A 21,801-nucleotide genomic window follows, 5' to 3' on the forward strand; every position below is an offset into this window, starting at 1 on the left:
CCCCTGCTCTGGGTCACTGCTCTTGGGATCTTGTTCTTGCTGTCAGGCTCTCTGGGGATGGCAGTTTCAGCTGCAGAGTCACAGCCTGATCTTGGGGGTCCTTTCCTGCAGGTGTGTCCATGGGCACACGTGTCCCAGCTTTGCTCTGACCTGTGGGCTGTGGGCAATGCAGTCTGTGGGACTGAGGAGTGAGCCGTGTGTTTCTTGGGCTAAGCGTGAGGTGCTGAGACCTTAGGGAAGGGTGAGACCTGTCATGGTCTGAGGTGGGTCCCTCTGCTCTCAGCAGTGCCTGGCGGCTTTTCAGGGTAACATGGCAGTGTGATTAGCCCCCATCTCAGAAAGGTGCCAGCCCAGGGCAGCTGGAGCAGGACAGAGGGACAGAGCAGCTGCCATCACTCTGCACTGACCCACAGGCACCCTCTGGTCTCGCAGGACTCGCTCAGGTCTCCCTGAGTGCAGAAGAAATGCTGCAGGTTTCTGACACCCAACAACACTCTGCAGTGAATATGGGGGGATATGTTAAAACCTGGAACCCTTAAACTGCCTTCACCATCTCTGTTCCCTATCACTGGGAAAGCAAGTGCTGACAGCCCTTCTGTGTTAGCAGAACCAGGACAGTCCCCACCGTTCCCTGGCCCCACTTCTGCAGAGCTGGGCTGACTTATCGATGGTCCATGGGCAGAGTCCCTGCTCTTGGCTACACATTTTCCAGCCCCAAGCAGGGCTGCAGCCACAGTGCTGAAAAAGGTACTCCTAGAAAAACACAAGAGTGTCTGTGTGTGACAGGAGAGGGTCTGTGGGACTTCGTTTGATATTTGTCAGAGAACTCTGCCCTGGATTCTCACTGTCTTTTTTTTTTTCTCATGACAGTGTCCCATGTTCAGGAAAAGGAAATGTCCAACAGCAGCTCCATCACCCAGTTCCTCCTCCTGCCGTTCACAGACACACGGGAGCTGCAGCTCTTGCACTTCGGGCTCTTCCTGGGCATCTACCTGGCTGCCCTCCTGGGCAACGGCCTCATCATCACCACCATAGCCTGGGACCAGCACCTGCACACCCCCATGTACTTCTTCCTGCTCAACCTCGCCCTCCTTGACCTGGGCTCCATCTCTATCACTGTCCCCAAATCCATGGCCAATTCTCTGTGGGATTCAAGGGTCATTTCCTTTGCAGGATGTGCTGCCCAGGTCTTCTTTGTATTTTTCTTGTTTGGTGCAGAGTTTTTTTCTTCTCACAGTCATGTCCTACGACCGCTACGTTGCCATCTGCAAACCCCTGCACTACGGGACTCTCCTGGGCAGCAGAGCTTGTGTCCACATGGCAGCAGCTGCCTGGGCCACTGGGTTTCTCAATGCTCTGCTGCACACGGCCAATACATTTTCACTGCCCCTGTGCAAGGGCAATGCCCTGGGACAGTTCTTCTGTGAAATCCCCCAGATCCTCAAGCTCTCCTGCTCACACTCCTACCTCAGGGAACTTGGGCTTATTGTCTTTAGTCTCTTAGTAGTATTTGGCTGTTTTGTGTTCATTGTGGTGTCCTATGTGAAGATCTTGAGGGCCGTGCTGAGAATCCCCTCTGAGCAGGGACGGCACAAAGCCTTTTCCACCTGCCTCCCTCACCTGGCCGTGATCTCCCTGTTTGTGAGCACTGCCATGTTTGCCCACCTGAAGCCCCCCTCCATCTCTTCTCCATCCATGGACCTGGTGGTGTCTGTTCTGTACTCGGTGGTTCCTCCAGCAGTGAAGCCCCTCATCTACAGCATGAGGAACCAGGAGCTCAAGGATGCCCTGTGCAAACTCATATCTTAGTATTTTCTGAAGCATTAAACTGCCCATCTGCTTCTACATAGCAGTTTTAATGTAACGAATTACCGGCGCAGCCTGTGATCTGTATTATCTGTTGTTATTGGTTGGGTTTTTGTTTTATTGTGATAATTTGTCATCCACTTTAAAATTCAATGTCTGCTCTTCTTTTATAACCACTGGCTGTGTAAATGAGGAGCCATAGTCTGGTTGTATTTAAAGAAAATAACGTGTCTCGTAGAGACTTGATTCTCGCTATATCCTTGCTGCAAGGACTTGTTGGAGCTGCAGGGACAGTTCCTGTGCGTGGGTGGAGGGGAAAACAGCTCTGGCATGGCAGCCCTGCCAGGGAGCAGCAGCGCTTGTTCTTCCCGAGCTGTTCTGGTTCCACTCCACACTCTCCTTCTCATCCCTGATGTTGGTGCAAGGCCTGAGTGCTCTGGCAGCTTGGTCACCGTCCTGCTGTGTGTCAGTGCTGTGGGTGCAGGCAGGGACAGGCAATGGGCACTGCTGGGACAGAACTGGCCTCACAATAGCCTTTCCAAAGTGAAAGGTGATCTCCTATGGGCAGGGCCTGCAGGTTTAGGTCTTCTTCCAAACCTTCTCTCAAGAATATACCCAAGAAACTGGCCCACAGTTGAAACATCCGTGTGCAGCTGAACAGTGTGTGTGTGCAGGGCTGGCACACAGCAGTGTCCTCTCACAGCCAGGCTCCTGCCAGAGACCTGCAGGACCAGCAGAGCAGGGCTGGGCTGTGCCCCTGTGCACTGGACACCCCGTGGAAGGAGCCCCAGGTCAGTCACCATGGACTGGTCCCTCACAACCACCATTTCCAGCACTGGCCTCTCACCCCCACAAGCTGTTCTTGCCTCCCTTGATAGACACTGAATGAGTAGTTAAGCAATCCATATTTGCTTTGCACAAATGATATGAGAGCACGCACATCATGTACATGAGGTGATATGAACCTGAGTGAGCACAAACAACTTCAACTATTACTTTGGGTTCCATGAAGACCTGTGGCACAGACAAGATCTTGAGGTCACTTCATGTTGGTACTAACAGCCCATTGTTAACTGCCTGAATGCAGCACTGGGATGTGCTTCCTTCAACCAAGGTCCTTGTGTCCATTCTTCATGCTATGGGACATGTCAGATGAGTGCAGAGCAGGTGACACAGCGCAGGGCTGAAGTGACTCCCATCCTTTAGGAGTGCCAAAAGGAGGCCAGAGGAACACTGTAACTCCTGCCTCTGTGTGTAAAAGGGACAGGCTCTGTCTGTGAGCATTCCTGGGTGCATAAGAAGTCCATGAGGCCAGCTCAGATGTGGACACCTGACAGAACCTGACATTCCTGTGTGTGACTCCATGAACAAACCCCACTGGATCAGTGAGATTCATTTCAGCTGCCTTGGACAGGATCATTGCAAGTGCTCCAGTCTGCTCTGTCACCCTTGCTTGTGAGTCCAGATTGTCATCTCAATAGTTCCATAGAAACCAGAATGGTTCTGGGGTCCTTAGAAAATGCAGATGGCAATCCCATCCTCAAGAAGAGCAGGAGTAGGAATGGGGAGAATAAATGGCTGGCCACCCTTCCTCCCTCCCTGGGAAGGGGATGGGATACGTCCTCCTGCAGCCATGTCCAGGAATGTGAGGACAAGGAAGGGATTGCTGAACCCAAAGGGACAGGGGAAAGAAAGGCATGTTGTGTACAGGGCGTTTGCAAGGCTCAGACATGGTCTCCTTCTGGCCAGAGTGGTGCTGATGGGGCTCAAGAAGTGGATGCTGGGTGGAAAGTTGGCTGAACCATCCAGCACAAATGTCATCAGTAGTACAAACTCCTGTGTGCAGCCAGTTACTGGTGTCATCCCTCAGTGACTAGCACTTGGACAACACTGTTGAACATCTTTATTCTCCCATTCCAAGATATAAGACACAGCACTTTAAGTGCCTTGAGGATGATACAAACCTGGGTGGAGGCCTTGAGCAGCCTCACCTGGTTCACCCTGAGCAGGGGAGTGAGACAAGATGAGTGAGACAAGGGCTCTCTGCAAACCTGAGGTATTCTGTGATTTGACAGAATTTTTCCTTGGACAGGTTTCTGGAGAGAGAATAGGTGGAAGAATAGGAAAAAAAAAAAAAAAGAAAAGTAAGGCAGAAGAAGAGATATGAAAGTTGTTAACAGAAGTACAGGAGTTCCAGTGAGGAGTGCTTTTCACTGACAGTGTTAGTAGAAAATATATTTGACAAATTTGAACAAGGTGAGGAAGTGAGATGGGTGTCTACAGCCTGTGGGAAAGAGGGGCAGGTGTAGGAATGTATAGAACATGCTTCAGTCTGGTGAGGTCCTGGGTGCTAAGGAGGGGGATGGGTGTGTGTGGTATTATGAGGTCAGTTGTGTCTCAGACACTCATAATTCAGTCAGAATCCTGTGTCTGTGAAGGGACAGTGGGGTCAGTTCTGTGTCTGGAGGTGACAGCCCAGCAGCAGGGACATGGCTGGGAAAGAACCTCTGCCCAAGGGCCCACAGGTCCTACCCAGGAAGAGCCCTTGGAGATGGGTTGTCATGTCCATCCCACCTGAGAACATGACGGGACAGCAGCAGGGACATGGTCGTGTCTGTCAGAGAAGCTGAAAGGCCAGCAGCACTCATGGGATTTAGGAGACCATGGTGAGGTGCCTCGGTGCCTCCTTGCAGCCCCATAGGGAAGCTGGAGGTTGTTGTCCCAGTGTTGTCCTTCCCTGGGCCTTGCACACCCACATCCCACGGTCCCAGGAAGAGCCCTGAGCCGTGTGTGAGGGACAGGATCCCCCTTCCCATTGCCTGGAGCTCATGGCTCCTCCTTTCTGCTTCAGAAAGCAAACCAAGGGGTTTCTGAGCATCAGAGCTGAAGAAAAGACTCAAAGGAGACCTCATGGTGGCTACAGCTTCCTCACAAGGGGAGAAGGAGGGGAAGGTACTGATCTCTTCTCTCTGGTGACCAATGACAGAACCCGAGGGTATGGAAGAAGGGTGTGCCAGGGGAGGGTCAGTGGGACATGAGGAAAAGGTTCTTCCCCCAGAGGTGCTGGACACTGAACAGGCTCCCCAGGGAGGTGTCACGGCCCCAACCTGACAGTGTTCAACAAGAGACTGGACAACGTCCTCACACACACGGGGTGACCTGTGGGGTGTCCTGTGCAGGGACAGGACTTGGACTCCATGATCCTTGTGGGTCCTTCCAACTCAGGACATTCTATGACTCTATGAAACACTAGGTCAAAAGTCCCTGTTTTCATTGTGTGGATGAGATGTAAACACACACATCATGTGCATGTCCATTGTGTGCATGTGGTGAGATGATCCCAAGTGAGCACAAATGCCATCAGCTGTTCCTTGGGGTGCCATAAAGGTCAGTGGGACAGAGATGGTGTTCAGGGGTCTCTTCCAACCTGTGTTATTGTAGGATTCCATTAATCTTTTCCTTGGAGATCTAAAATGCCCCAGAGTAAATACAGCAGCTCCTCTGAGGAACGTTTCTCCACTCAAACCCTTGATAGGAAATCTATCAGATACATTTGATGAGAGCAGCTCAGTTTGATCTGCTCACACACTGGACCACAAGGAGGGTGATGGTGGGTACGATGTCCTGTGGTCACTTGTGTCTCAGGAACTCATAGTCCAGTAGGAACTAATGGGTGTGGAGGGCACTGTGAGGTCACTTCTGCCTCTGCAGGGGATTGGCCAACAGCAGGAACATGGCCGGGAAAGGACTGTGAGGTCACACACACAGACGAGCAATGGGGCCCAATCAGCATGGCTTGATGAAAGGCAGGTCCTGCTTGACCAGCCTGATCTCCTTCTGTGACAAGGTGACCGCTGAGCAGATGAGGGAAAGTCTGTCGTGGGCAGTGAATGCGCCACACGGGCTGTGGGTGTTGTGTCCTTAGACTGCAGTGAAGCCTGTGACACCGTGTCCCACAACATCTCCTGGAGAAGCTGCAGCTCGTGGCCTGGATGGTGTATGTGCGATGGGTAAAGAACTGGCTGGAAGGCATTTTAGAGCCATTTGTCCCCTTTCTGTTCACATGGGCATCCCATGAATGCATCACTGCTCTACCCCAGTGTAGACAGGCACAAGGCCTTCTCCACCTGGACCTCTCACCTCACCTGTGCCACTGGTTTCTCCAGCACCCTCATCCTTGACTGTGGGATGCCCAGAAGAGCCCTCCCAAGACAGTGTGACAAAGCCTTTTTTCTACTCCATCCCCACATCCCTGTTCAATCCCCTCATGTACAGCTCAAGGACCAGAAAGGTTGGGTACAAGTGGAGCATTGAGAAAAATGGTCAGGAAGACTTTGAGGTGCACATAGAGCCCATCACCATGTTGTCAAGCTGCTCTCTCTGAACAGGCCCAGAGGACCTGGACAGCATTTACTGTGTCCCAGAAACTCGCCTGGAAGGTTGGGATATGGAGAAGAGGTTTGGTCTGGGAAGGGACAGACAGGGGCTGGTGGAACTGGCTGGTGTGACCGTGAGACGTCTCCCAAACACCTCAGAAAAGTCCTGGCTCTCAGGGAGGCTGCATGGTCCTCTGAGAAAGAAAATAGCAAAAATGACTTATCATGGAATCATAGAATAATTGTGGCTGGAAGAGACACTTAAGATCATCGAGTCGAACCATAACCTAAATCTGGCACTAAACCATGTCCCTAAGAGCCCCATCTATCTGTGTTTTAAACACCTTCAGTGATGGGGACTCCACAACCTCACTGGGCAGTCTGCTCCATTGCTTCAAAACCCTTTCCCTAAAGAATTTCTTCCTAATATCCAATCTAAACCTCTCCGTGTGCAACTTGAGGCCATTTCCTCTTGTCCTATCACTTGCTACTTGGGAGAAGAGACCAACACCCCCCATGATAAAACCTCCTTTCAGGCAGCTGTAGAGAGTAATAAGGTCTCCCCTCAGCCTCCTGTTCTCAAGGCTGAACAGCCCCAGCTCCCTCAACCGCTCCTCGTGAGACTGGTGCTCCAGACCCTTCACCAGCCTTGTCACCCTCCTCTGAACTCTCTCCAGCACCTCAATGTCTTCCTTGCCATGAGGGGCCTCAAACTGACCCCAGGATTCAAGGTGCAGCCTCACCAGTGCCCAGTACAAAGGGGTGATCACTTCTCTAGTCCTGCTAAAGCTCTGATTGAATCAAGGCTTGAACACCTTGGTGTGACCCAGTTGGTGATGGGTTGAACTGCAGACTCCTGAGGTCCCTTCAGCCTCAGTTCTCTCAAGATCCCATTGTGATGTTGGGCTCTGTTTCAGACTGGAGCAGAGCAGGCGATGATGGGGCAGGACCCACCTGTGCTGTAGGTGACCATCTAAACCAACATCCCAGCCAGGGAACCAGCCAACACCTCAGTGTGACTCGCTCTGGGCAACGTGTGAGGAGTCCTGGGCAGGGCAGGTTCAGAGGGCATGGGGCGCTGTGCAAGACACAACATGATCTTGGCTTCATGCTTGTAGGGCTATCTGGTGGCGGTTAATGAAAGAATTTTCCAGAACTGGAGATGGATTTAGGACACAAATGTCTTCAGCTCCAGGGACACAAACACCTGGTGCCAGTGTAGATGCCCCGGGAACCCCTGCCCAGGCTCCACCTGCACTGCACGGTGCTCTGGTCTCCCCAGGTCCTGTGTGATAGATGCCAATCCCAGGCCAGCACCTCAGATACACTGGGGGGACCCCTAAAATGGCCCTGGCTGTTTATGGTGAGACAATTGATGACTGATGTCTGTCTGGAAACATGCACTTTATTATTGTTGTTTTGTTTATGCATTTTTTTGTTGGTTTTCTTGCCGTTTTGTTTTTGGTTTTGGTTGTTGTTATTGTTTAATAGGTTTGAGGGGTTTTTTGCTTTGGTTTTGTGGGGATTTTGTTTCTTTTGTTTGTTTGGTTTGTTTGTTTGATTGGAGATCTTTGTTATTTTTTTTTTTTTTTAGCATATTAAAATTTAAAAGAAAAAAGCCTAAAAGTGAATTATGTGGAAGTGCACTAAGGGTAGGAGAAGAAATATTGGTCTTCTCCTGTACTTCTATTACCAACACTCTATTATTTCATCTCCCTCGTCATTCAGGAGTTCCCACCTCTCCTGATTCAATGTCCCTGTCCAAGGACAACTTTCCAGCCCTGTCTGGACGTTTGCCCTTCCCAGTGCTCTCAGGTTTCTCCTCCACTTGCTCTTTGGTCGTTCAGTGGCCTCTCAACTGTCTGGTTTCTGCTTTGAGCTTCAGGGAGTTACAAACTTGCCCCGTTCTTCAGAGCTCTAATTGACATGGCAGCCAACACGTTCATTGTGTTTATTTCTATCCTCTCCTGTCTCTCTGTCTAAAGCAGTTCTTGTGTGGGTGTCCCTTGTGGATGCTGGACCTCATCAGATCCACTTACACACACAGTTGAGGAAGGTGTTTTGCTGTTGATTGAACTGTGCAGTGTTTGCACAGGAGAGCAGGTGGAGCTGGTGCACAGGAGCTGCAGCATCTCCTGCAGAGCTCAGTGGAGAAGTCTGATGGAGGAAAAGTGATGCAATCTCTGGTGGCCAATGAGGGAACCGGCAGACTGGGGGTGGGGGTGCGGAGCCAGGTTGTCCATACAGTGTCCAGCCTCAAGGACTGTTCTCCTGCCTGTCCAGATGTCTCCAGGAGACCCTCGGGATCAATGTCCAGTGCAGAATGCTGCTGTCACTTCTTCCATACACTGAAAAATGACAGAAAATACCCTTGAAAGAAAAAAACCCTCCTTTATGAAATATTCTTTGAAACCTTCATCAGCAAGTGTCCCATTGAAACCTCTACAGTTAGTTCTACAAGTCTGGAAGGTTTAAAAAAAATTATAGAAAGAAACATTGCTCGTTAGGGCTTTCTGTGTTTTAATGAGCCCCATGGTGTATTTGGTGCTGAGTCCATGAACCTCAGATACCAAGCACAGACTGAAGAATCTGCTCAAGAAGTCCAAGCCAGAACAAACTCCAAAGTACCTTGAAGCATTAATGGGCCCCACTGAGGGCTGTTACTGACAAAGCCTCCCCAGGGACTCGTTAGAGCAGATAATTGGAGGCAGTGATTGCATCAGGCAAAGGCAAAGTGCAGCAGCTCTGATGCTGAGAAAGCCCTTGGTTTGTCTGATGAAAGACAATGGCCAAGCCTTGAGCCCCTGCCCCTGGAAGGGAGATCCTGTCCCTCACGTGTGGCTCAGGGCTCTTCCTGGGGCTGTGGGGAGTGCGATGCCCAGTGCAGGACAATGGTGTGACACTCCCTGGGGGTGCAAGGAGGCAATGGGGAGCCATGGCCATGACAACCATGTGTCTCCTCTTAGGCCTCGCTGGCAGGGACATCAGCCATAGCCAAGGGGACAAAGACCTTGGCTCTTGCAGGGACATCCAGCCTTGCCAGCGCCCTTGGCCATGTCCACCATGGTCCATCCTGCACTGTCCCAGGCCTGTGGCTGTTTCCCCACAGGCTGCAGACACCCCATGCGCTTCCCCACCTTGTTCTCAGCCCAGTGTGTCCCCACCTGTGCTGCTGTCTCTCCATCCTCACCAGCTGTTCCTGGAAACACAAAGCCATGGCTGATCCAGAGTCCCTCTGAATGACCACAGCACTGTGCTCAGAATGACATTTTTTCATCCTGAGCTCCACTCTGGACCTCCAGAGCTGCAGTTTATGATGGTTTTCCTTTCTCATGCTCTTTCTCGCCAAAAAAAAAAAAAAAAAAAAGTACCATCGTCTTGCAAAGTGATTTTCAAAAGTTCTTGACCCACTACTATCCCCCCTCTCAATGTTCTACTCCAGCCAGCAACTATGACCACAATAGCTGCTCATGTAGTCCCCCAACCTATTAAGTGTGATATGGAAGATAACTGAAGGGAATGGAGAAACCCCCGGGTTCAGAAATAGCATTTTAATAAGACAATAATAATAGTATAATATACTACTACTACTATGTATATAATTAAATGACTGTATATAATTAAATGCTTAAATGACTGTACCCAGAGTTTAGAAAACACAAATCACACCGATTTAGGTTTTGCCTTGTGTGCCTCACAAGTTGAACATCTGTCTTTATAGAACATAGACTTGTGAAATCTTAAAGGCACCTCCTCAAACATCCTTGAAATTGCTGCTCTATTCAATGACAGGAAGATGTGCCAGGGGAGGGTCAGGTTGGACATGAGGAAAAGGTTCTTCCCCCAGAGGTGCTGGACACTGAACAGGCTCCCCAGGGAGGTGTCACGGCCCCAACCTGACAGTGTTCAAGACGAGACTGGACAACGTCCTCACACACACGGGGTGACCTGTGGGGTGTCCCGTGCAGGGACAGGATGGGATTTGATGATCCTTGTGGGTCCTTCCAACTCAGGACATTCCATGATTCTATGAAACACTCGGTCAAAAGTCCATGTTTTCATTGTACAGATGAGATGTAAACACACGGCTCTGGGCTCTTCCTGGGACCGTGGGATGTGGGTGTGCAAGGCCCAGGGAAGGACAACACTGGGACAACAACTTCCAGCTTCCCCATGGGGCTGCAAGGAGGCAGCGAGGCCCCAGTGCCATGAGGACAACATGTCTGCTCCTGGGGTCAGTGGCAGAGACAACTGCCCTGGCCAAGGGGACACAGACCTGGGTTCTGTGGGTCCCTTCCAGCCTTACAGCGCCCTTTGCCATCTCCACCACAGGCTGTTCCACACGGTGCTGCCCCTGCCCCTCTTTCCCTGCAGGCTGCAGACACCCATCTCGCTTCCCACCTGCTCTCACCCAGCATCTCTGCACCTTCACTGCTGTGTCTGCATCCTCACTGGCTGCTCTTTGGCACACAAACCATGGGCTGATCCAGCTCCCTCTGGGTCACCTCTTGCACCACAGCACTGCCCTTACAGGGAAATTTCTTCCTCCTGTTATCCAGTCTCCATCTTCCAAGTCACTTTGTGACATTTTATCCTCCTTCCTGCTTTTTTTTCTGCTACTCAACCATCTCAGAAATTGCTTTTCAAGCAGAGAACCCAACCCGTTAGGCTTCTTGTGGTCTTTCACCTGATCAGAGAGAAGTCACTTTGCCATGATCTTCTAAATCCCATGAGTGCTGCTGGCCTTTCAGCTTCTCTGACAGACACGACCATGTCCCTGCCGCTGTCCCGTCATGTTCGCAGGTGGGATGGACATGACAACCTGTCTCTCTTCCTGGGTATGGCCTGTGGGCCCTTGGGCAGAGGTTCTTTCCCAGCCATGTCCCTGCTGCTGGGCTGTCACCTCCAGACACAGAACTGACCCCACTGTCCCTTCACAGCCACATGATTCCGCCTGGATTATGAGTGTCTGAGACTCAGCTGACCTCATAACACCGAACTCATCCATCCCCCTTTTCATAGCCCGCGGCCTGACCAGATAATAGTGTGCTTGTTGTATCAAATTAAATAAATGTATTTCCCTCTAAATGTTTGAGTGGAGAAACTTTCTTTGCAGTGACTGTTGTTTCTATGTTGACGTCATTTCTATCTCCTCTGCTGCCTATTTTTTTTTTCTTTTCTGCAGATATTCTCTCTTCAAAAACGTGTCCAGGGGAAAGATTCGTTGAATCATAGAGTCAGTCAGGTTTGAAGAGAGCCCTGAACATCTTCTTGCTTCACTCTCCTTCCCAAAGCAGGTGACCAGGTGAGGTTCTTCAAGGTCTTCGCTCAGCTTTGCATCATCTCGATCACAGCACAGAAGGGAGAATAAAGACCTTCAGCAGTTTTGGCCCAAGTGCTGGTCACTGGGGGATGACACACTAACTGCACAGAGGACACTGCATGGCAGATGATAATTAGGCTTGATGTTTCAGTGAACTTCCCACCAAGCATCCACTTCTTCAGCCCAGACAGTGCCAATTCATGTATAAGGACACCACAAGAGACCATGTCCAAGGCCTGGCACAATTTCATACACACAACATGCCTGTCTTTCCCCTGCCCATTTTGGTTCACAAGTCTCTTTCTTGTCCTCCAAGTGCCTGCAGATGGCTGCAGGAGGACTTGTCCCATCACCTTCCCAGGGACAGAGACACGCTGAGCAGCCTGTGATTCCCCCATTCTCCTTCCTGCCTTTCTTGAGGATGAGTTTGACAGATGCCAGGACCTCCTTGTCATTTTGAAAACACAATCCAGAATCACAGGGCAACTGAGGTGAATCTCACTGGGTCAATGAGGTTTGTTCCCAGAGTCACACACACAAATGTCAGGGTTGTGCCCGACATCCATAACTGAGTTGGCTTTGTGGACTGTCATCTGAGGCAGAATCACAGAATCATAGAATACTCTGATAGGAAGAGAGCCTTGGGATCATTGAGTCCAACCACAGCCCAGCTCTCGCACTAAACCATGTCCCTGAGAACCTCGTCTAAACCCCTTTAAACCCCTCCAGGGGTGGTGACTCCCCCACTGCCCTGAGCAGCCTGTTCCAATGCCTGACAACACTTTCCAGGAAATATTTTTTCCTAATATCCAATCTAAACCCCCCCTGGTGCAAATTGCAGCTAATTCCTCTTGTCCTATCACTTGCTACTTGGGAGAAGAGACCAAGACTCGCCATATTGCAACCTCCAGTCAGGCAGTTGTGGACAGTGAGAAGGTCTCCCCTCAATCTCCTGTTCTCCAGGCTGAACAGCCCCAGTTCCCTCAACCGCTCCTCATCACACTTGTGCTCCAGCCCCTCAGCAGCTTTGTCGCCTGCTCTGTATTCTCTCTAGTACCTAAATGTCATTCTTGAGATGAGGGGCCCAAAACTGAACACAGGATTCAAGGTGCGGCCTCACCAGTGCTGAGAGCATTGGCAATTCCCTTCTCTAGTGGGGCTGGTCACACAATTCCTGATACAAGCCAGGATGCTGGTGGCCTTTTTGGCCACCTGGAAACATTCTGGCTCATATTCAGCCAGCTATCGATCAACACCTGCACATCCCTTTCCACCAGGCAGCTTTACAGCCACTCCTCCCTGAGCCTCTAGCGCTGCCTGGGGTTGTTGTGACCCAAGTGCAGGACCCAGCACTTGGCTTTGTTAAACCTCAGACAACAGGCCTCAGCCCCATGATCCAGCATGTCCAGATCCTTAGGCATGGCCATCCTCATGTCCCATGTCATGAGGAATGGACATGGGGAACTCAGTTCAAGGCAGCACATCCTAGGGCTGCATTCAGGCCTTCATGGAACATGCAGGAATAGCTGATGGTGTTTGTACTGAGTCGGGTTCATCTCACTTCATGTCCATGATGTCCATACCCATATCCTATCCATACAGTGGAAACATTGGCTTCTGACCTACTCATTCAGTGTCCTTGTGTTGAGGGATGAACAACCTCTCTCAGCTGGGGTGAAGGGCCAGTGCTGGAAATGGTGGTTTTGAGGGGCTGGTCTGTGGTGACTGTGCTGGGCCAGTTTCCCCAGGTTGTCCCATGAACATGGGCACACAGCAGCCCCTGCTCTGCTGGTGCTTCAGGGCTCTCCCAGGAGGCCTGGCTGGGAGAGGACCCTGCTGTGTGCCAGCCCTGCACACTCACACACTTCAGCCCTTCACTGGTATTTTCTTCTCTGGGGCATTTGCCAGTTCAGCCCTCCCACCCCCTCCTGAATTGTGCCACCCCCTGCCCTCTCCCCAGCCCAGCCCGGCAGAGCAGCCACACTGGAACTGGAACTGGTCCCACAGCAGTGGGGACCAGTGAGAATGAAGGACAGTGAGAATGTTCATCCAGCCAGCAAGCTGAGTGGGTCTCCAGCACAGGCAGCTTGCAGACCCAGGTCCAGACTGGCTCCCCAGGACAGCATGAGGCATTTGGCCTAGGGGATCCTCAGGAAGGTCCTGCGGCCACAGTGCCAGGGCCACCTGCTCCGAGCTGCCACCTGCAGCAAAGGGTTTCTCTTTCCATGTCTTTCCTGCACACATACAGTGCCCCACTCTTCTCCTGGAACATCCCGTCTCCCCACAGAGCCCTTTCCCAAGGGACCTGAGCTATGCTGACCTGGCCAGCTGTTCCTGCCCCCCTTCCCACACCTCATACAGCTGCGACCTGGCGGTGCTGCTCTGCAGAGCAAGTGGGCTGTGGTGCCCAGGGCCATGGGGTGAGTCCGCAGGCTCATGCTGGTCAGGGAGGGAGGAAGACCCAGCTCAGAGTGGCTCCTGCTCACTCCCCCTCAGCACACAGACATGGCTCCTGCAGCCCCAGAGATCCCAGAGAGAGGATTCTGGGCAAACAAGTCAGTGCTGGGTCCTTTATTTCATTTATACACACAGAGAGTAGAGCTCCATATTTACACAAACACTATGGGACATACCAGAAAGGTAGATATGGACACAGCTATAAGAAGACAAAAAATTTTGCTTGTGGATAGAATTAATAGAACTAAGAAAAGCAAACACCCAAAAGAAAAAAATCACAAAAACTAAAAAAAAAAAAAAAAAAAAAAAAAAACCAAAAAAACCAAAAAAACCCCCAAAACCTACACCCCCCCCCCCAAAAAAAAAAAAAAACAAAACAAAACCCAAAAAATGAACACCACAAAAGCTACAGAACTCAGGTTGAACTAGTAATGCATATACATTATGAGTGACATGCAGAATCAGGAGGTCACTTCATTACAGCTTTTGAAAAGAGAACACATCACTTTCCTTATAGACTCTTTAAGTTCCTTGTTTCTCATGCTGTAAATGAGGGGGTTCACTGCTGGAGGCACCACCGAGTACAGAACAGACAACACCAGATCCAGGGATGGAGAAGAGATGGAGGGGGGCTTCAGGTGGGAAAACATGCCAGTGCTGAGGAACAGGGAGACCACGGCCAGGTGAGGGAGGCAGGTGGAAAAGGCTTTGTGCCGTCCCTGCTCAGAGGGGATCCTCAGCACGGCCCTCAAGATCTGCACATAGGACACCACAATGAATACAAAACATCCCCCCCCAAAAAAAGCACTAAACATGAGAAGCCTGAGTTCCCTGAGGTAGGAGTGTGAGCAGGAGAGCTTGAGGATCTGGGGGATTTCACAGAAGAACTGGCCCAGGGCATTGCCCTTGCACAGGGGCAGTGAAAATGTATTGGCCGTGTGCAGCAGAGAATAGAGAAACCCAGTGGCCCAGGCAGCTGCTGCCATGTGGACACAAGCTCTGCTGCCCAGGAGGGTCCCGTAGTGCAGGGGTTTGCAGATGGCAACGTAGCGGTCGTACGACATGACAGTGAGAAGGAAATACTCGGTTGAAATCGAAAAGAGAAACGAAAATAGCTGTGCAACACATCCTATGTAAGAGATGGCCCTGGTGTCCCAGAGGGAATTGGCCATGGACTTGGGGAGAATGGTGGAGATGGAGCCCAGGTCGAGGAGGGCGAGGTGGAGGAGGAAGAAGTACATGGGGGTGTGCAGGTGCTGGTCCCAGGCTATGGTGGTGATGATGAGGCTGTTGCCCAGGAGGGCAGCCAGGTAGATGCCCAGGAAGAGCCAGAAGTGCAAGAGCTGCAGCTCCCGTGTGTCTGTGAACTGCAGGAGAAGGAACTGGGTGATGGAGCTGCTGTTGGACATTTGCTTTTCCTGAGCACAGGGCGCTGTCATGAGAAAAAAAAAAGACAGTGAGAATCCAGGGCAGAGTTCTCTGACAAAAATCAAACCAACTCCCGTAGACCCTCCCCTGTCACACAAAGACAATCTTGTGTTTTTCTAGGAGTACCTTTTTCAGCACTGTGGCTGCAGCCCTGCTTGGGGCTGGAAAATGTGCAGCCAAGAGCAGGGCCTCTGCCCATGGGCCGTCGAAAAGTCAGCCCAGCTCTGCAGAAGTGGGGCCAGGGAACGGTGGGGACTGTCCTGGTTCTGCTAACACAGAAGGGCTGTCAGCACTTGCTTTCCCAGTGATAGGGAACAGAGATGGTGAAGGCAGTTTAGGAGTTCCAGGTTTTTTTACATATCCCCCCATATTCACTGCAGAGTGTTGTTGGGTGTCACAAATCCTCAGCATTTCTGCTGCACTCAGGGAGAACAGAGCGAGTCCTGCGAGACCAGAGGGTGCCTGTGGGTCAGTGCAGAGTGAGGGCAGCTGCTCTGTCCCTCTGTCCTGCTCCAGCTGCCCTGGGCTGGCACCTTTCTGAGATGGGGGCTGATCACACTCCCGTGTTACCCTGAAAAGCCACCAGGCACTGCTGAGAGCAGAGGGATCCACCTCAGACCACAGGTCTCACCCTTTCCTAAGGTCTCAGCACCCCACGCGTAGCCCAAGAAACACACGGCTCATTCCCCAGTCCCACAGACTGCATTGCCCACAGCCCACAGGTCAGAGCAAAGCTGGGACACGTGTGCCCATGGACACACCTGCAGGAAAGGACCCCCAAGATCAGGCTGTGACTCTGCAGCTGAAACTGCCATCCCCAGAGAGCCTGACAGCAAGAACAAGATCCCAAGAGCAGTGACCCAGAGCAGGGGAGCAAGAAGGAAAATGCGGTGAGGGTGGGGGTGAGAGAGGCCAGGGCAGAGGCAGCCGGGCACTCAGACGGCGTCACCCTTCCCCAGCTGTGCAGCCACCTCCCAGACACCAACAGTGCCGGGCAGCTGCTCTCAGCCCCTGTGCTCTGCAGAGGAACTGCAGCTCTGGCTGCACAGGAGCTGCTTCATGCCTTGGAGCCCCCGGCCCTGAGGGCAGAGGCTTTGCTGGGTGGGACAGGAGGCCAGGGGGCTGCTCACAGGAGGGATCTGACCTGCAGGGGGTCACAGGGACTTTGCTCTGCTCTCCCTCCCATAACAATTCTGGGTTCAGTTTCCTCTCATTTCTGCTCATTTCCCTGCTGCCTGGAGATTCTCCCCTGGGAGGTGTTTCCCTGTCCATGTCTGTTCCCTGTCAGTGCTCACAGACCATCCCACCCTCTGTGCCCTCCCCCTGGCCCCACAGATCCTGCCTGTTCACAGGGCACTGCCTGGGGGCATCTTCCTGTTTGCAGGCTGGAAAACAGGACAGGTCAGATTAAGTGTAAGGTGTCCAGCAAAGGTGATGCTGTTCCTGCATAGGCAGAGGAGTGGCTGAAGGCATGATAGGATTCTCTTGAAGACCTACTGACCACACAGTTGAAGTTCTCAAACATTTGTTTAAAAATAACAACTGCTTTGCATTTATCCCCACCCATTCCCCAAGAGTAGGAGACTGAAAACAAAGACTCAGGGAAATTTCTTGACTTTAAAATACTCCTTCTCTTGGTTTTCTCCTTTAAACCTCTTGTTGTAAATATTCCGGAGGTGATCAGGAACTGTGAGCAGCCCTGACCCACACAGCAACCCCTCAAAAACAGAAAGAACTTTCCTGCCCAATAGGGTTTGCTTCTTCCACCACATCTTCTCCCCTCAGTATTGCTGGGCTCTCCCGGGCAGGCTGAGCGCTGACCCTGGCAGGCGGCAGAGTCCCTGCCCGGCACAGCCCTGGGGTGCAGGGACCCTGCTCTGCAGGACAGCCCTGGGCACCCCTGCCTGCACATTGACATTTACACCTCACAGCCACCCTGGGGACAACGCAGCATTCACGTCTTGTCACTGACAGTGCAGAAGGCAATCCCTGCTCTGCAGCACATCCTCCCCTCTGATCAGAGAACCTCTGAGAGCTGTACTAACATCTCTCGCAGGCTCTGCAATGTGACAGCTTTCTGAGATCCTACCAAGATTTGCAGATTCAATGCCCTGCAGCCTCAGGCTTCTTATCTGAGAGGATTTCATTTCCAGTGAATTCTCAGTATCCTCCCAGCCCAGACTGCGTTTCCCTCTCTGTGCCTGGCTCCTGTGCCCTCGGTGCTGCAGGCAGAGCCCTCAGCCCTGCTGCGTGTGCAGAGGAGCTGCTCCTGGGCAGAGCTGTCTCTCTGCAGCGCTGCCGCTGCCATGAGCTCCCTGTGTCCCAGGAGCCCAGCCCAGCTCAGCAGCACAGGAGCAGCCCACGATGTCCCTTGCTCTGTCCCCTCTGGGCTCCTCCAGGTGTCCCTGGGGCTCCAGGGGCACATTCTTGAAACAACCTGAAGTAATCAGTGATGTTGATTCTCTCTCCTCTTCAGACACCCATCATTATGTTCTTTGTATTAAATGAGTTAGTATGAAAATCATCTCTTCTTGTCCAATCATTAGACAGGACACCAGGAAGGTTACAGCAAAGGATCTAATTTCTCCAAGCTGAAGAAGGAATATCTTCAGTTGAATGAGTTTAGGCATTATATTCTGGTTTTACACTCCAAGGTCTAGAGAGACATCCATCAGTCTTTGGCCATGTCATGTCTGTGCTCTGATTCAAAGCCTTTGCACACATGGGCTCTCGGACACTTGGTACCAGGTTTCTTGTGCAGGTCAGAGCTGGGCTGGTGCCACAGCTGGGGTGGCTCAGCCCAGATGTGAGGCCATGTCCTCAGCCAGGGACCTGACTGGGGAGCTGGAGCTGTCAGTGCTGCAGACAGAGCTGTGACACGGATGGAATGAATTGCCAGGCAGGGTGGCAGGAGTGAGTTCATCTGGTCTCAAGGACAGCAGCCTCCAAGCACAGCAACAGCCCAGATCAGAACTCAGTCTAGACCGGGAAGGTAATTCAAGGGCCCATAATGAGCTGTTACGACTGCAGGAACACTTAAAGGACAAATAAAGACACTTGGTAGCTACTGATGAATTTAATAAGAGAAAGAGGTGAGAATTCCTGTGTCCTCTTTTCCTCCCTCTTCACCAGCCATGTGTCCCAGGCCTCTGTGACTTGAGACGGGAATGTGGAGAACAAACAGCAGTGGATGGGGATCAAGTAAGGGGTCACTGGAACTAACACAATCCTCTCCAGTCTATGGGACAGCAGGGGCAGCATCCCAGGAGCTGGGACAGCAGGACCATGTCACAGTGAGGCCACTCTCCACCATCTGTGAAAGCTCATGGAGACTGGGGGGACTCCCTGACCACTGGCAGCTCTCACACAGTGTGTGCACTTTTCAAAATGGCCCATGGGTGAGCAGGGGAACTAAGGGCTGTGCCCCAGAGCATGGCCACTGGGACCCCATTGCTGGGTGTCTGGAAGAGAAGGTGACGGGTTTTGCCCAGGGCAGGTTATTCCTCTTTGCTTTCTGTGAGGAAAGGGCAAGGTTAATGTGGGCAGAGCAGTGGTGGTCTGTTACCTGGAAGTCAGCAAGACTCTCCCACAATATTCTTGTGCCCAAGGTAGGATATTATGGTCTGTGTCAGTGTGTAAGTTGATGAATAAAATCAGTGTGGATGGTTGGGCTTGGAAAGGTGCTGTAGAAAGGGAGAAACTTTCCAGTCATGAGGACAGTCCAGCACTGGAAGCTGTTTCCCAGGAGTGCGCACTCACTCTGTCCCAGAAAGTGACCAAGATGTGTCTGGATAAAGCCCTGAGCAATCTGGTCTGACCCTGCTGTGAGCAGGAGGTTGGTCAAGACACCTCCTGAGCTCCCTTTGAGCCTGAATGATGCTGTCCTTCCTTCTCCTTTATGTTTTCAGTTTAGGGAGAGCTCTCAGGTGCTCCCTGAGCACAGGAACAATTCACATGAGGTGCAGGGCTGCTTTACAAGTGCCCCCAAAAAGCCCTGACACACATCTATTGCACCCTTTTTCATTTGCCCCAGCCAGGTTATTCTTTTTTGCTCAGTTCATTCCCATCTTGTTGACTCTTTCAGAACAGGTTACTGAAGAGATGTCAGCCTCCATGTACAGAGTCTGCACAGCAGCCAGGCAGCAAAGCCACCATTGCAGAAATGGAGATGAGACACTTGACCAGCTCCTTGAACCCACGGATCAGCGTGACTTGTCTGCTGAGATTGCCGGGAACACCTGAACTGTGAGTGCAGAGCATGTGAGTCCTGGTTGGCTATCCTGGCTTGTGTCCTGACCCATGTGGTGCTTCAGGCTGTGAAGAGAATCAAAACCAGCCATTGGACTGGGGTAGTTCCATGTTACACGTGTCAAACAGGGCAGATGAGGGAGCTCAGAACTCCAGACTCTGCGGCACGGTTGGGACTGCAGAGACTGGAAATGCAGGTGACAGTGTGTGTCAGTGCACACACATAGAGATTCTGGCTTCCTTTGGGCCTTTGCACTGACCTGGGATCTGTTCCCTGGCCACCTTTGTCTCAAAAAGAAACTGTTCTCCTATGCAACCTCCACATCGCACCACATAAGAAATAATTAAAAGGTAGAAAAATAATGAAAGAAGCACAATTTGGTCGTAAGTCTGTCCAAGAGGTGTACTCTTTAAATGATTAAAACAAAAAAGAAGTGAGAGAAAAAGCATTGTTCTAAGAAATCCTTTCAAGAAACAACTGCTGAGGTGTAGTAGATGCTTGGAAAAGCAAGAATGGCTGTTAGGACTGAAATTAAAGAGATTTTAATCATCATGATCATCAGTGAGAAAGAGGAGTTCCCTGTTACTGTTACTAGTGACAGCACCACTGTTCACAAACATCCTTCAGAGCATCTCCATTTTTCCTGGGCTCCAAAGCTCATCCTGCTCAGAGTTTGACAGGATTGCTGCAAACCCCTGTGACCCAAATCTCTGCAACTGTCTCTGCCCAACAGCCTTTTACCCCAGGAAGGGGAAACTGCCAATGCAGACACCAACCCAGTGCCCATCCTGCCTGGAGAGCCAGGACAGTTGTGCCACACAACAGCCACCTCTGAGGGAAGCTGGAGGTGATGGAACTGAAATGGTTTCAACCCAAATCAGAGAATCATAGAATCATTGATGCTAAAAATGACCATTAAGAACATGGAGTCCAACCGTAAATCAAACACTGCCCATTCTACCACTAAACCATATCCCTAATCGCCACATCTCCACGTCTTTTAAACACGTCTAGCAATGGAAGCTCCAATCCTGAGCTGGCAGGACACCATTGGCTGCAGTTGGACATAAGATACTGGTCATGGCTGTGAGTTCAGCCCTGGCTGGCAGAATGTCTCACACTCTCACTGAGGAGGGCAGGGGGCTGGGAGATGGGAGCACGTTTCAGTTTCCAGATCCCAGCACAGAGCCCAAACCATCCTGCCCTTGGACTCTGGATCCCATTTCCTGAGATATAAAGCTGGTGGCCTTCTGAGCACAATCATGTTTAAAGGCATGAATAATCTTTCAAGTGTTTGTGTAATATGTCTAGGAATGTCAGATTTTATGCTTATATTTAAATATCTGTAAAATAGTACTCTGCATCTGTGGTAGCCCCTCTGACAATGACAATTGAATAGGCATTTGCACTATAAGGCTCCATACCCCATCCACAAGCACACATCTAAGTGGTTCAGACGAAGAGTGGTCTGGCAAACGTCACCCTTTGTGTCCCCAGGTGATGGACACTGCTCATGTGCCTCTGCAGAGAGTGGCAGGAGCTGGATCCCCTTCTCGGGACAGACTCCTTCCAGGAGAGACACAGACACAGGGGAACTCATCGGGGCTTTACGGCATTTCACTGGGCATCAGTTTTGACATATTGGGTGCTGTCCTGTGACTGCCCTTTCTGCACAAATGATCATACAAACACAACCATTTAGTGAGACATGGTCATAAAGGGGCTGTTATGGACAAGAAATGTAACCATGAACTCTGGATAGAGCGAGGAAGCTCATAATAAGCACCAGGAAGAACCAAGAAGCTCGAGGCCTCTTCTGAAGAGCGGGAGGCCTGAGCAGCCGTGATTGGCCATTGTAGGTGTGGGAGAGGGTCAGGGCATGTCAGGGAGAAGCAATGAGATGGCTGATGGCTTCAGTGAACCCTTCCAGCCATGTCTGAGCCCAGCAATGGAAAGCAGTTGATGTCTGCAGGTGGAGGAGCAACAGGAGGAAGATTTTCCTGGGAATACGGAAGGCAGAAAGGCCTCTCTTGGGCTAATCATGTATGGCAGTGCCATTTGGATGCTGTGGGCATGGCTGTGCCTGGGAGATGGGGAACGGCTGCTGCTGGGGTGCCTGTGCTCAGTCATGGCCCATGAGCTGACCCTGCTCTGCTCCTCTC

General features: G+C 51.4%; 2 protein-coding genes and 1 pseudogene across 3 annotated transcripts in view; 2 read left to right on the forward strand and 1 right to left on the reverse strand.

Moving 5' to 3' along the window:
- LOC308050575 (olfactory receptor 14J1-like) overlaps positions 1 to 21,801 on the forward strand; it is a gene marked incomplete at its 5' end in the record, with an annotated part of 296,725 nt that overhangs the window by 232,088 nt on the left and 42,836 nt on the right. The gene's annotated exons all lie outside the window — the stretch shown is intronic.
- On the forward strand, positions 894 to 1,809 carry LOC308050648 (olfactory receptor 14J1-like; annotated as a pseudogene). Its single transcript has one exon. The product of its transcript is annotated as an olfactory receptor 14J1-like (transcript).
- Positions 13,890 to 15,371, reverse strand: LOC308050613 (olfactory receptor 14C36-like; the record flags this gene model as incomplete). The annotated part of the gene is made up of 1 exon (XM_080360771.1): positions 13,890 to 15,371. One exon carries the CDS (start codon positions 15,369 to 15,371, stop codon positions 14,424 to 14,426), a length of 948 nt encoding a protein of 315 aa, XP_080216897.1. The 3' UTR covers positions 13,890 to 14,423.

This window comes from Nesoenas mayeri (genome assembly GCF_963082525.1).
Source record: "Nesoenas mayeri genome assembly, chromosome: 29".
Lineage (NCBI taxonomy): Eukaryota > Metazoa > Chordata > Aves > Columbiformes > Columbidae > Nesoenas > Nesoenas mayeri.